At 38.5% G+C, this 15,445-nt stretch overlaps 1 protein-coding gene across 4 annotated transcripts in view; it reads left to right on the top strand.

Annotated features, from left to right (window-relative positions):
* Positions 1-15,445, top strand: part of DICER1 (dicer 1, ribonuclease III) — a 109,385-nt gene that overhangs the window by 61,105 nt on the left and 32,835 nt on the right. For all 4 annotated transcript variants that reach the window (XM_019552465.1, XM_019552463.1, XM_019552464.1 and 1 more), the window contains 7 exons: positions 2,662-3,134; positions 5,708-5,840; positions 8,627-8,869; positions 8,974-9,128; positions 9,903-10,035; positions 10,823-10,898; positions 11,950-12,089. In XM_019552465.1, the coding sequence (XP_019408010.1) occupies positions 2,662-3,134; positions 5,708-5,840; positions 8,627-8,869; positions 8,974-9,128; positions 9,903-10,035; positions 10,823-10,898; positions 11,950-12,089 (1,353 nt within the window). The remainder of the gene's footprint in view (positions 1-2,661; positions 3,135-5,707; positions 5,841-8,626; positions 8,870-8,973; positions 9,129-9,902; positions 10,036-10,822; positions 10,899-11,949; positions 12,090-15,445) is intronic.

Genomic DNA, 15,445 nt, shown 5'->3' with positions numbered 1-15,445 from the left:
CAGACCTCCTTTAGTTTATGACTTTGTGAAACAATAAAAGTTTTAAATTGAACAGGTCTGAGCCTGTGCTTAATTCAGTCCTATATAATTTGGCATCGAGCTCCCACAGCATTATTCCCAGGCTATCCCAAATTCAGTAGGCGGTAGGAAATGCTGGGTACCATGAGATGTCTAAAGTCTTGTCCATCTCTGAGGCTTGGAGCATGTCACTTTGCAGCAGAGACATCTTCATCTACTTAAGGTCCACAAGCTGGAGTTATCTACCGAGTTCAGGCACCTAGAACCTTTTTGAAAGACTTGAGGAGGGCTCACTGCTTTTTACAAGAACCTGGTTTGACAACCAGGTGCTTAGAATGCTTGTCTAGAAAATGGGAAAGTGGGTTAAATTCCTTTCCAAGCCAGAGAAATTCAAGCCCAAACCAAACTTCTGATCTACTAGGCTGTTGTCATCCCTGCCCTGTTGAATAGGTGTGAAACCTGGACTGCATTTGAGAAACCCTGAAAGCCTTGGAATGTTACCTTCAGCAATGTCTTTGGAAAATCCTCCACATCAGTTGGAAGGACAGAAGAATGAATGCCAGCATTCCGGCTCGAGGGAACAACACCAGCATCAAGCCAGGCTTACATGGTACCAGTTTAGACAGGATGTCTTTTAAGGCTGGCTGACAAAAGGCTCTTGGAACAGGTCTTATACTCCCACCTACCTCACCAGTGTTTACTGCTTTAGAGTTGAGCAAAAGAAAAGATTCAAGAACATCTTGAAGGCCAATCTGAAGAAATGAGGTTCAAGATGTGGAAGACTCAAATGTTGAATCGTTCCCAGCGGCACCATGAAATACGATAAGCTATCAGTAATTTCAAGCAAACTCACCTTACTATGAAGGCAGACTGAAAGACAAAGGGAAAGAGCTGTGACCTGACATCACTAGGATTCAGTGCTTCCTCCTGGAACTATTTGCCACATTTTCTCTCAGTTTAGCCTCTTCAGTCATCTCCAGGCTCACCAGTGACTTCCCTATCTACCAAAAGACTATCATCCTTGTTTCGAGACTGCCACCAGTGTTGTTGCCCTGGTTTGAGTAGCTACTCTAGCCACTGGCTGGTTGTATATGAAGCAGGAGCATCCTGCCATTACTTCTTTAAAAAAAAAGTGACACTAGCATTTTGTAAGGAGCTAACTTATCAGTCTGTTAAGCTTGCTCCAAGAATGCAACAATTTCCTCAGGGGACTGAGCAGGGAGAATTACCTACCTCTTGAATCCCAGTTTGGTGTAAGCATGATCTTGGGTATTGAGCTGTTTAATTTGCACCTCTCTCCCAGCTAGGCAACATCTAGCAAAGGCGTTTTTTTAGACTGCAACTTCTGATTTAGGCATCTGAATTCTGCCTGTGGTTTTATTGGATCTAACTCAGTGTCTTTACTACCTATCAAACAAACTTTGGCAACAAGAGAGTAGAGGCAGATACATCTCATCAGTAGCTTTTCCTGGGCCTCCAAGCAGTTGGGAATAGAGGGGAAGGGAAGAAATGAGATGAAAGATTAAGGTTTAAGCAGTTTCATAGAGCCACCGCAAATTGTATCACAAAACAGACAGGCTATTGCAGTTTCCATTACAATAACGCACCAGCATACCATGGGTTGTGAACTGTATTTAGTGATGTAGGATCATCACAACACTATGTAGGGATGTCGTGAAGGATACAGTGGTTTTGTAGCTTTTTCCACTTGATGAAATAAAATCCAGCATGTTGAATACTACTAGACCCTGTATAAATTAATTGAAATGGAATTTAAATGTTAGTTAAAATTATATCTCAGTCTTAAGTATAGCTTTTTTTTTTTTTTTCCTTTTGAGAGAACACACTTCATAAGATCTGGTTAAATACCACTGAATAGGTGTAATGCATTGAGGGGCTGCATTGTTGTCTTATTGATATTTTGCCAAGAAATGTAATAACAAATAATGAAATTAAAATATTTATTAAAAAGATTTCTTTTTTATAAAATTATTATTGCATTAAACTGAAGGGTGTATACTACCCATTCACTCAGTTACCTAACTACCCTATAAAACATTGCAATATCTAGCAGCATTTTTTGAGGTAAAATTCCAAATAATATGGAATAGTAATTAAATTCTAATTGTCAAAGCATGAGAGAGAGATAATTTAAGTTCAGCTCCTTTTGGCAGGGATTTCTGCTGAACTAGTATTTTAAGCTTTTCTAAAACAACATTTTCAGAGTGTTCTAAAATGCAAGTAGAGAGATCCTCTTTGCAAAGAAACGCAACACTATTATGCTTACAGAGCAGATCATCCTCACGTGAGAAATGAAAGCCCAACATATGCTTAGGCTAGGTACAGGCATTCAAAAAGCCTCAGGTGTAATTCATGTAGGTTACATGGTTTTCTGTCAGCAGTGTAGTTTGGATCGGTAGCAAATGGCACACACATTTGTCTTTTGGGAAGAGGGGGGCACAAATCTAGACCAGGTTCTGCCATTTTTAAACCAACCCGTGTGTGCCGAACTTCTGTTCAGTTATGGATATAGATTGGTTTCTGATCACTGTTACGGTGCTAGTAAACATGCGATGTCTGTACCTTATCTTAGTTCAGCATGGTACATTGCAGTTTACTAACTTTTGAATTCATTTATTGTAGATACTGTCAGACTGCCGAGCTGTATTGGTTGTTCTGGGACCCTGGTGTGCAGATAAGGTAGCTGGAATGATGGTGAGAGAGCTACAGAAATACATTAAACATGAGCAGGAGGAGCTGCACAGGAAATTTTTATTGTTTACAGACACTTTCCTAAGGAAAATACATGCACTCTGTGAAGAGCACTTCTCACCTGCCTCGCTTGACCTGAAATTTGTTACCCCAAAAGTAATAAAACTGCTTGAAATATTGCGCAAATATAAACCATATGAACGGCAGCAGTTTGAAAGTGTTGAGTGGTATAACAATAGGAATCAAGATAATTATGTTTCTTGGAGTGATTCTGAAGATGATGATGAGGATGAAGAAATTGAGGAGAAAGAAAAGCCAGAAACAAACTTTCCTTCTCCTTTTACTAATATTTTATGTGGAATTATTTTTGTGGAAAGAAGATACACAGCAGTTGTCCTGAACAGGTAAAACTTTAAAAATAACAGTATTGATCTAACATTGAGAAGAGTGGAGGGTACATTAATGTCACAGATCTTGAGGAAGGGAAATGTTGTATTTTGGAAAAGGTACTCAGTTTTTTTTTTTAGAATTATGTTGACACACAAATCAGTGCAGGAAATCAAATAAATATGTACAAGTATGAACACAGTTGTAATTCAGCTATTACATTTCCCACATCTTTTTAGACCCTGCTGTTCGTTTGTTTGTTTGTTTTTAATTACCCCATAGCTTATTTTCGTTCTCACTTAAATGTTCTGGGTCTGTGGTTTGGCTTTTCTGAAGACAAAATGGAATATCGTATATTTAGTATATAGGAATACGTTTTAATATGTTTCCTTTGAAGCATACATGTTCACACATGCAATTTTAGTGGTTCAAATCTGTTTTCTCTGCCTTTTATTGCACTCTGTAGTGTGCATGTTCTTGTTAACGCATTACTAGATTCAAGCTGGGCTTCCCAGTAAAATTGAATATAGGCTGATGCTTAATGTTTTAATATTTATTAAAACCTCATAATTAGAAATCGAGTACATTTGAAATGGAATATTCCATTAGGGATTCTAGGTACCCTGGATGCAAGTTATAGGGAGTAGAATATAAAACTAGTATCAGACATTTAATTCCCATTCCAAAAGGTGACTTCCCCCCAAAACTCTTCAGCCTGGAGAAAGTCAGCATCAAACTCTTCCAAATAGTTTGCAAACCCAATCTTCTTTACTACAGCTCATAGAAGATGGAAGACCAGGAGACCCAGAAAGGGCAGAAGGCCTTTCATGGGGAATACTCTGTAAGCTTCTTTTCCCTTAAGTGGAGAAGCCTCAGATCACTGGCCTGCTCTTACTTAATCACTGCTGTAGGGCACAAGGAGAAAGGCAAACCTCCCAAATTAGGTGGTCCCAAAACCTTTTGGGCCTTATTAGTCAAGACCCCACTCTTCAGTTCCACCAGAAAACGTAAATATCTACAGCAAGCGTAAAGTTAATGCACTGTAGACCCATTTCACTACTTTTCTTAAAGTAGCACATATGCTACAAGCAGGGGTCAACCTTTTTGGCAGGCTTGCTACAAGTTGAAGCCCTGCACCCCTTTCAAATTCCACTTTTGATCCCCTTCCCCCTGCCTGCACTTCCACTCTACTTTCTGCTCCCTACCCCCCCTACCCAATTTGCTGCATGCTGCACAGAGGCTGCTTGTACCACTAGTCACACATGTGCCATAAGTTGGCCACCCTTGCTGTAGGCTGTACTACTACACATAGTAATGATCAAAGTGTTTTAGCTTTCTTATTTCCTGAATATCCCATTTGACCTTTCTGTCAGGTTATTTTGAGGCTTGCTTCATAGCCACCTAATTAAAACTATACAGTGGAGTTCTTGTTATTGTAAGTTCCTTTTTAGGAAATGTTTTCCATTCTTAAAAAGCCCTGCTTGCTTCCCTTTCATTTTATGAGTAAAATCCCTCTTTACTAAAGAATTGCCTGACAGCATAATTTATTTTAATAGACTCTGCATTTGTAATTAGTAGGTGGAAAATGCTAAAGACATAATTCATGTGCATCATAAAACATTAGATGCATGTTAAAGTTACTAATTGCTGTAGGTATTTTTTTTAACTTGTTTTGAATTGCACATCTTGGGGAAATGGGAGAAAATGCACTTCTGTGTTAGAAGAATTAGTTTTTTCTGCTTATCTTGCTGCTTTATATGAAGATGTGTAGGCATATAATGCGTTATTTTATAGTTGAAATAAAGAGTATTATTAATTTTTCAGGAAAGATCTTGGCTATCAAAATTAAATGTTTTATTTTTAGATCATTATTTTTTTTCTAAGTAAGATGCTTTCAGCTTTTATGGGCTTATTGTTAGAAAACCAATTTAAAAGGTATCTAGACTTTAACAATCTTTGATAGGCCTGTATGGCTTGATGGAGTAGGAAAGTCATACATAATAGGAAACTAAACATTGTATGTCTCAAGTTGTTCAGGTATACTCCATGCTTACTTAGTGTGGCACTCTGTCTCCCTTCAGTGGCAAAACCCACAGAGGCTTATGAGTCTGTACAGCTTTTTAGCTAACAGTCCTGGGTCTTGTAGCATAGACAGTAAAGGCTTACTTTAGATCCTGAGATCTTGGGTTCAGTCTAGCCTTCAACAACTCAACTCATCTACAGATGTCACTATTATGATGTTTAAGTGGAAACCTTTTTGAAATGTATGAAAATGAATACCTAGAAATTTGAAGAACACCTGCATCACCAGTTGCTTTTAAAAATCTTTGCCTTTTGGTACATAATTCTAACACTTTAAATCTCATAGCACATAAACACTCCTACATTTTTTTCCTACGCTTTTGTTATCTTTGCAGCAGTTTTCCCTTAAAGTTACATTTCTAAAAAAAGAACAGTGTGGCCATTTTGTTTACATTTGGAGAAATACTTGATTATGAAATTTCCACTTTGAATGCATGTCTTTAAAACAAAAAACCCACTTTTCTTTCTCAGCTGAGTGTGACTTGTAAAATGTGTGTGATATTCTTAGATTGATAAAGGAAGCAGGTAAACAAGATCCAGAGCTGGCCTACATCAGCAGCAATTTTATAACTGGACATGGCATTGGAAAGAATCAACCCCGTAACAAACAGATGGAAGTGGAATTCAGAAAACAGGAAGAGGTAACTTAATTGAAAATAAGAAATAAGCACTACCTTCATAATCATTTCATTTGCAGGAAAAATCTGTGTCTGCGATAACTCCTGGAAGCCCAAGAGTTACCCTGACTTGACAAATCTGCACACACATTTGGGATGCAGATTTTTTTTAGAAAGAAAAGACAAAAAAAAGATACCTGTGTAGAGAAATTGCTTTGTCAGCTTACACAATGGATAGACGTTAAAGTGGTCTTTAAAACCAGTTTCTCTTCTTGTCACATCATCAACCTTCTAATTCTCCTCCAGTGGATTAACAGTGGTATATTACAATTTTCAGATAAAAACTTCTTGGATTTCCTGGTTGCTGTTTAGAATATTAAGCTTTAGTGTATCTTCTGTCCTAACAGTTTGTGCTGATTGTTAGCACAGATTTACATCGAGCTTCCTGTAGAATGAAAACCTGTGTTCTTGGTGTTCACTTTGAGTCCCTTGGGTAAAAATTACTTTCAGAACTACATTTTGCATTACCAGTTCATGAAGCCCACTATAAATGCTGTGATTGTACCTCAGCTCTCATAATATCTAGTTTATATATTTTGATACTGTTACCTTATTTAATTTTTTTTAAGTAAGACTTTGTTAATAGAAACATTTTAACTTGATACTTAAGTTATACAAATGGAATGTTGTCACTGTCTTGAATCCCTATTTGTTAAATTATTGGGTTAAGTGACTAATTTAAGTTTGCTTTTCTTTGTTGGTTTCTGTATATTAATGGCCAAGATCCTTAATAATGTTGTTCTGTGGTGCATTTATGTGAGTTGTATGCATGGCGAGATGTTGCATTATTCTGTATTTTACAAGACTTGGTTTAGGCTTTGCAGCAAGGGTGGCGTGGCCACACCTGATTCGGCAGTGTGGTTCATCGGCATGTCAGTGCAGCTCCTACTGGAGCTTCACATATGCCGTCGTTTCTGAGCTCAACAGCTGGTCAGTGCAGGCTCTGGCTGGAGCCCCTGCTTTCATATAGCGGCAGCCAGAGCCCGTGTTGATCAGCGATAAGCTCACAGTTCCAGGAGAAGCTGTGCTGACATGCCAGGGAGCTCAGAGAGCTCACTGAATATGTAACGCGTGGCCAAAGGGGAGGTGAGACTGCACCACCTCATCCCTGGGATCCATCCCTGGTTTGTTCTACTAAATATTATTTCATTTTAATATTTCACTGTCCTTATAATTTATCTAGGTTTTACTGTAAGCCACTCTGAGGCTCTTTTGGGAAGGGCATCTTGTAAATCTAATCAAATAAACAGAGATAGGGTAGGCCAGTTGTTAACAGAGACTAAATGATTTAGTAGCCAATTTATTTAAAGTTGATGATTTAAAAAAAAAAATGTCTTTAAAGTAGCTGGCCTAACTTAAGGACTTGAATGTTGAGTTGAAGAATTGAGTATTAAAAGTGTTTTATAGGTCATGGGTCCTCAACCATTTTGCTGCAGGTGGGCTACAAGCGGAAATGCAAAGGTGGGCTAGCTGACCCCTTCCCTCTAATACCCATGGCATCAGGTGTCATCCTGCTGAGATGAAGGATGTGCGCTGTACATGCTGCCTCTTGAATGGGAAGCAGGAAAGATGTCTTAGTGAGGCTTTGCAGATGGGCAGAACTGATTAAATTTTCCCAGGCACATTACTATGCAAACATAACAATTCTTCCTCCATTCTAGGGCTGGAATGTGGAGATTAAGCTTAGGTGTCTCCAGAATTGTGGGGGAAGAAGTCAGGGAGGGAGGCTGGCTGTCAGTAGGCAGGTGGAGCTGTGCAGGTGTTGGAGGAAGAGGTTGGCTGTGGACCAGTGAATCAGATGGTGGCAGATGTGGGCTGCTTTGGGAGCTGGAGGTAGGCGGCAGAAACTAAAAGTCTGAGAATTAATGTTTTTGATGACGAGGAAATATTGAGAAAGGAAAGCTGAACCTGTTGTTTAACAAATAATCAACTGAATCTCTTGAAACTGACCATGTATATCTATAAATACTTTTGGCAACTGTTTAATCACAAATTAAATTTTAAAAAGTGGCCTTTAAACTACATAGAGAGCAGCAAGTATTTTTCTGTTTTATGAGCAGCTTGGGAGCTGTTTCGCTTGGTATACTCTAGCTTCTTATATTAGTCTTTTCAGTTAACTAGATTTATTTTGGATTCCTATTCTAGAATGTTACACTATACTCTAACGTCACAGTTAACACTGCAAAAGTACTTTAGTGTGAATTTCTTGCTTTAGTTTCTTTACATACATCTTATGATCTTTAGCAGGTTCTCTAAAAGCACTTCTTAAACCCATATAATTAAAATGTTAATATTGGCAAGCTACTTCTAGAATCTGTTTTGAGAGTCATGTTGCAGCATCAGAAATGCTGATTGGTTATTCTTAAATTTAAGGACTTTAGATTTATCCTAAAGACAGGATAGTTTCAGCACAACCAAAAAAATGTATAAAGTTTTAAGGAGGTAGGTTCTTTGTTGTTAAACATCCTTACGTTGTTTTAGGTGCATATAGTCCTATATTTATAATTTAATTCATAGGAAGTCAGCTGCCTCTTCTGATGAAATGTTCTTGCCATAAGCGTCGTAAAATGATTTTCTATTGTTTATTTTGGTGGAAAGCTGTACTTCTGCCTTTATTTATTTGTAATGACAAACAACAAAGGTTCCATCCCTTTGCATTTTTTTATTACTTTTTGTTTTTAATGAATTGTCATGTCTAACAAATATACTGAACTTTTCTCTTAAAGTTCTTTTCTTGGTTGCTTTTATAGGTACTTAGAAAATTTCGAGCACATGAGACCAACTTACTTATTGCTACTAGTATTGTAGAAGAGGGTGTTGACATACCAAAATGCAACTTGGTGGTTCGTTTTGATTTGCCCACAGAATACCGTTCTTACGTGCAGTCCAAAGGAAGAGCCAGGGCACCGATCTCAAATTACATCATGTTAGCAGACACGGACAAAATCAAAAGTTTTGAAGAAGATCTGAAAACCTACAAAGCGATTGAGAAGGTATGAAGCCAGAAGAAAATACCTTTTATTTATTAACTGTGGTTTAGATTAGGATTAAAATGTGTTCTCTTTCTTTTTGTGATCTTTTCTTTTAAAATGCTAAGATCCTGAGAAACAAATGCTCAAAGTCTGTTGACAGTAGTGAAACTGAAACGGAACCCATTGTGGATGATGATGATGTCTTTCCACCATATGTCTTGAGGCCAGATGAGAACAGTCCAAGAGTCACAATTAACACTGCTATAGGACACATCAATAGGTAGGCGGAATGTTCACTTTCTTTCCTTTAATTAAATGCCTTTGTATATGCAACAGCTGTCCATTCAGTAGCACAAACAGAACGGAATAGGCTGTGGCACTTTGAATTTCCCTTTAACAATCTGTTTTCTCTGTTGGCTCTGTGCCATCTCTTCAGCCATGCTTCCCCAAACCTTTGGCTGTAAAACTGCGTGTTGATAGCCTGACTCCTTCTCCAGCAGGTAAGAGGGCAGGCTGTTAAGCAGTGAGCTTCCCAAAAGGCAGGGGAGGCAACCTAAGGAACTGACTAGGACCCTCTGGCTAGAGTGTTCTCCTTTTGTAGCTCTCCAACCAAAGGTGTGGAATGCATGTAAATACCAAATCCTGGACTATTTTCCTAGCACAAAGCATTTCACAGAAATTCTTACCCACTAAAAACGAATGCCTATCAGCGGCCTGAGATAAGCTGCATAAACTGTTCCAAGTCCTAACATTCAAATTTCTGGTAGTTTAAGGGATTCTGCTGTCTTGCTTTAAAATGTGTAATGGATAAATATACTTAAATCATTTTACTTTAGTAGATATTATTATTGGGACAGTCAAAGACTAACATTTTCCATACCTTTTAAATCAATGAGGTGAGATTCCTCTGTGTGTGTGTGTGTGTGTGTGTGTGTGTGTGTGTGTGTGTGTGTGTGTGTGTGTGTGTGTGTGAGGTATACAAGATTTTGTGTTCAAATTTAGTGTGATTAGGTTCTCATGGCTTTTTATTTTGTTTTACTTTTTTCCAAATTAGGTACTGCGCAAGATTACCAAGTGATCCATTCACTCATCTGGCTCCTAAGTGTAAAACCCGAGAACTACCTGATCATACATTTTACTCAACTCTCTACCTGCCAATCAACTCGCCTCTTCGAGCTTCAATTGTTGTAAGTACTTGAGAGAAGAAAGGGATGGGAATAAGTGACGATATATGTACATGTATTCTGTTAAATTAAAATTTTCCATTGGCATTACTTTGTAGCACATACGTGCTCTTTCACTGTAACGTACTCTATAACTGTAGACGGATCACTTCTGCTTCCTTCATTTGATTTTTATCAACTGCTTCCTTTTACTGTACATCCCAAAGATACAGACCTTCTTTTCCTGTATCCTTGTGTTTGTTCAGTCACATATATTTATTCAGATATACTCCAGAGGTCTGTGGCTCTATATGAGCCATGAGGACCTGCTGAGAATTAGCATAATATGAATATCTTTACAAATATGCTATCAATTTTTTTTTATCCTACAACCACATCGTAAATCTAGGTTTTAAACCATAAATAGGTATATTTAGTATGATGTGTACTATTACATTATGCCTAGAATGAGGAAATGTAAGAGTTGATGGTGTTTTGAAAAACAGGTGGCCAGCACAACATATCTTTATTTTCCCCATGCAATTATTAACAAGCAAATGTATGGTTTCTGTATTATGTTATCTATTCAGTGATGATAACATTTGGCCCCTAAAACTGGAATAAGAGGAATTCGTGGTGACACTTGTGAATAGTTTAAATGTCCTTTGCTGCATTTATGAAACTAATACACTATCAGTGCTAAATTATTCTAATTGTTTATTTAGTGTAGTTGGTTTAAAAAAAAACCAAAAAAAAAAAAACAACATGCTACCCAAATACAGGTTAAAAATGTTTCTTAAACTATTTCTAGGGTCCTCCAATGAGTTGCGCAAGGTTGGCTGAGAGGGTAGTGGCCCTTATTTGTTGTGAAAAACTGCACAAAATTGGTAAGATGTTTTTTTTTAAAACAAGCATCTCTGATTTAGGTGAAGAAAATAAAATCTTTAGAAGGGAAATGTTTATAATATGTGTATAATTTACAGTGGGCTCACTAATGACTGCAGCACAGTATTCAGTGATATGTTCATAAAACAAAAGAATTTTAACATGTGTCCTTCTAAAAGTGTAGTGCTGAGATTGTTAAATGAATCATCTCTGAACAACTGTCATTTTAACATAGGCACAGTATTAGTTGTAGTAATGTTGGATATTCTTTTTATGCAAAATATGTCAGCAGGCAAGTCATGTTTCAGAGTTACAGTGTAATTTGAAAGCTGTATTTCTCAGCCATGAGAAAATAACTACTGTATTTTTTAAAAAACAATTAGTAGTAACAAACATATGTATATAGTGTATAATTCAGTCATTTAAGAGACAGATTGTCATCGTTAACCATAAAATACTTGCAACTGAGAATTCCAACGAGTGGAAAGAAGATTCATCCTGATAAACACACACATCATGGTCAAAAAGTAAAACTCCAGTAAACTTGTATGTACATTTATTTGTCATATTAAGTTTAAATAAACTTTCTGTTGAATATTGGTAGAGATTCTGTGAGCCAATACAGAAGAGTTTTGTACCTTTCCAAAGGAAAAGGGATTCTGAAGTCTTGGATACATTGGATATTTTGATTTGGCAGGTTGTAACATTTTGTCACCGAACGAATACATTATTGTAGAGAGAGAACATTGTGATATTTTGAAAAAACAGCTAGAACACAATAGCTCTCTTTTCTTGGTATATGCAAGTCATTCTGATAAGGTCATTTGGTCCCATGCTGTCTTTAATTGGTACAGAAAGTTGAGTTCTTTGGCAAGTTCACCTTAGGGAGGCTATTTTAAATTTTATTTATTTGCAATTCTGAAAGGGTTCGGCTATCAGGAGCACTTTGGGTCATGGCAGATGGCACCTAAGAGGTAATAGGTTCGTAAATATACACATGATAGTATTACCCCAATAATCATACATTCATCTTTACTGCTCCATAAAATGTAGGTGAACTGGATGATCACTTGATGCCAGTTGGAAAAGAAACAGTTAAGTATGAGGAGGAGCTTGATTTACATGATGAAGAAGAAACCAGTGTTCCAGGAAGACCAGGTTCTACAAAACGAAGGCAATGCTACCCTAAAGCTGTTAGTATCATTCAGTTTCTGCAATTCAATACATTCTGTTATTTGCTGTAGTAAGAGACTTACTAAGTTTAAGTCTCTAACTTGTCTATAAAGGAAGTAGTTTGCAAGCTGAGTTTTGTACTTCGGGATGCATTTCAAACTTTAATGCAGATTGTTTAAGTTGTAAAATGAAAAGCGCTGAGTTTTAGGTGCTTGTCTTTCTCCCTTTTTAGAGAAGAATACTGTTAGGTTCTAATTGCTAAAGTAGGTCTGTTCAGAGGAATGAGAACTAATTTTACATGGCAGCTTGGACTCATGATGCCAAAAAGAAAAGCCTGCATTTAATCTGCTGTATAGTGAATCATATTCATTAGAGCTAGTGACTGCGAAATTTTGGTAGAAATCTGATTTCCCCGCCCCCTCCCATTTTGAAAAAAATTTCCCCACTGTAATATCCATTCTTTCTCTAGCACAATATAAATACTGCCCTGTGTTGCTGATAGAAACTCGGAGACTATATTCCCATTTTTTCCCTTAGATTTTGAGTAGGGGTCCACCAATAGATTTTAGGGGCCCATACTGATACCTGATATTTAAGGAGGCATATTGGCTGATACTAATCTGATACAGGTGCCTCCAGCTGGTAAGTCTGGTGTTATGGAAGGGGGGGAGAGGGAAGGAGTGTTGCAGGTGGAGCAGATCAACACCCCCTCCCCCCCCCGCGGTGGGGGAGGGGGCACAGGCAGTTGCTGCTGAGCTCTGGCGAAGTGAAGGGTGTGGGAAGGAGCCACGGCTCATGGGTTGGGGGCGGCTCCCACCACTGCTTGCACCCCGGGGGGCAGGGGGCACATGCCCCCAGATCTGTGCAGCACAGAGCAGGCTGGAGCGGTGGAGTGGAGTAGGCGCTGCGCGGGGCTCTTGTCTCTGGGGGCTGGCCTCGGAGCAGGCTCTGGCGGTGCTGGGAGGAGGCTACAGCCACCCTAGATTTTCTGCACTCTGCTCCCAGCCCTGCGCTGCCGCCCAAGGCAGCTGTGGCTTTTCCTGGCACTGGGGTGGAGGCAGAGTGTTCAGCCAGGGTTGTGCCAGGCGGTGGTGCGGAGCTGGGAGCAGAGCTGCAGTGAAATATGGGCCAGCCCCTGGCAAGAAGAGCCCGGTACAGCACAGATCCAGGGACACATGCCACCCACAAGCCACAGCTCTCCCCTACACCTTCTGTCTGCCTCGGCTGGGCAGCACCTACCTCACTCGCTGTCGGTGGGGCATTGATCTGCCCCCCACACACCCCTTCTCTCCCCACTTCCCTTCTGACTTACCGGCTGCAGGCAGCTCTCCATGTTGCCGGCTCTGCTCCCTGCTGTGCTGTGGCTGTGTGCAGCATGGGCATTTATTAGTCAGTTACTGGCCCCATTGGGCTGATACAGACTATTTTCTTTATATTGGTACCAATCCAATATTAGACTGAAGTATTGGTGCACCTCTAATTTTGAGTGCCACTTGTTGATTTGATTGCTTGAATAATGCAATATGCTCTCTTCCCTTCCTTTCTCACTTGCTTTCCATAGTAGTGGTAGCTTGTTCTAGAGGCTGATTTCCTTTCCCTTCATTTCTCAGGATTTGACATTTTTGGTCACCTGTAATTTAACAATGCAGAGAAAAATTACTGTTAATTTTATAGAAGCCTATTGTTAAGGCTAGAAATATGCATCTGCTTCCTAATGTCTATGGTTCTAGGAGTCTCTGTACTTTCTTAACCAGAAAATGTGACAGGGAGTTCATGTGCATATGAAAGGGGGAGAGAAGTAATGAAAATGTAAACTGCATATTTTTGGAAAGCTTGTGGACCAGATTTTCTCTTATACCCATGTGTCTCTGTGGGAGTCAATGAAGTTTCACTTACATAATGGAAGGGAAAGCTTGGTCCCAAGAATTAAAATGTATCAAAAGACTTGAAGTCCTATGTAAGTATGTTAAAGCATAACAAGTAAAGAATATCTGCTAATGTCTCAAAAATTGTCTTTTAATCTCTGCTATTGTGGTGTATCCAGCAGTTTTGGCCCATGGGTATTTCCACAGCAGAATTTGCTGGTTTTTATTAATTTTTGACAACTTGATTACCACTTGAACAAAACTTCATGTGCTTTACGCTTGAACCAGAAATTTTAGGGGAAAGTGATCTTTATTCACTCCTAATCACTTATTTATTTATACCAGTGCTGTGCCTTAAGTTGTTTCATGAATATTTTTATCGGAAGATGCCATTTTCTAAGAGGTATATTGAATATTCCAGGGCAGTAGAAAAACCTGTTCCTGGCAGCAGTTTATGAACTCTTCAGTTTGAAACTTTTTGAAAATACTCTGTCTGTTTAGGTGCCCTTACCAGTATTCCTTATCCCGGGCAGTGAATGTTCAGAATAAGAAACACTTTTTGAAAGGCTCAATAAAATATTTCATTCAAAAAATGTGATTGTTCAAATTAGCCCAGCATTAATTCTGAAATTAAGCTCCATTTTTTTTTTTTCCTCAGAGTCCAAAAATCTTTTCCTTTTGCTTTCTCCTAACTCTTCACATCTGGGGAAAAAGTTTGGCACGCTTCAGATCTATGAGAAACTGTCTTAATGTAGATATTAAACTTACGAATTTTCCAAGAATTCAAGTTCATATTTTTGAGTTCAGCTACAAAAGCCAGGAATATATCTTGATTAATCAGATGAAGTATTTCTAAGGTGTATAAAATATATTAAGCATAAAATCCTATTCCCTAAGACCAGTGACAAAACATGTGAGCAGAAAAATTATGCTTTTTACCAGAAAAGCTGCAGAGAAGCCTAATGGCTGTCACAAAACCAGGTGTTCAAATAAATCTACAAATTGGCCATCCAAATTTCAACCAGTGTGATTTTTAGTTAAGAGATCTTTGTGGTCTGTTTTCTTTGCCAAAGAAGGATGGAGTGATTAATACTTTGCCCCTTTTTCAGTGTATGTAATTCAAGGGTGATCTTCTCATTCTGGAATCATTCTGCTGACAAAATTCAGTGTAATAGATCTGGATCTTAGCAGAAAATGTACCCAAGCTTATCTAAAAAAACGCATCTTTTTAGTAATAAAGTCTATAGAGCTGCCCACCTTGGCAAAGGTGGGCAGGATCTGATAGATATTCAATCTCTGTGTTCTGCAGTAGGGGAAACTTACTTTTTTCAGCATAGTTAGAACAACTGTTGACTTCTGAAGTCATGTCAATTTAACTCAGCCAGCAGGCAGTCTGGTGCTCTTAGTGCCTGATTAGCAGGGATCCTGGTTTTCTGTGATTTAAAAAAAATAGCAAATTCTCTGGTCTTTAAAAAAATCACAAAATCCATGGTTAAAATTTAATGCCCTCC

The sequence above is a fragment of the Crocodylus porosus genome, unplaced genomic scaffold (assembly GCF_001723895.1).
Source record: "Crocodylus porosus isolate Cpor-Errol unplaced genomic scaffold, CroPor_comp1, whole genome shotgun sequence".
NCBI lineage: Eukaryota > Metazoa > Chordata > Crocodylia > Crocodylidae > Crocodylus > Crocodylus porosus.
Note: the sequence above shows the minus strand (reverse complement) of the source record. Positions and strands in the feature narration are given on the sequence as shown.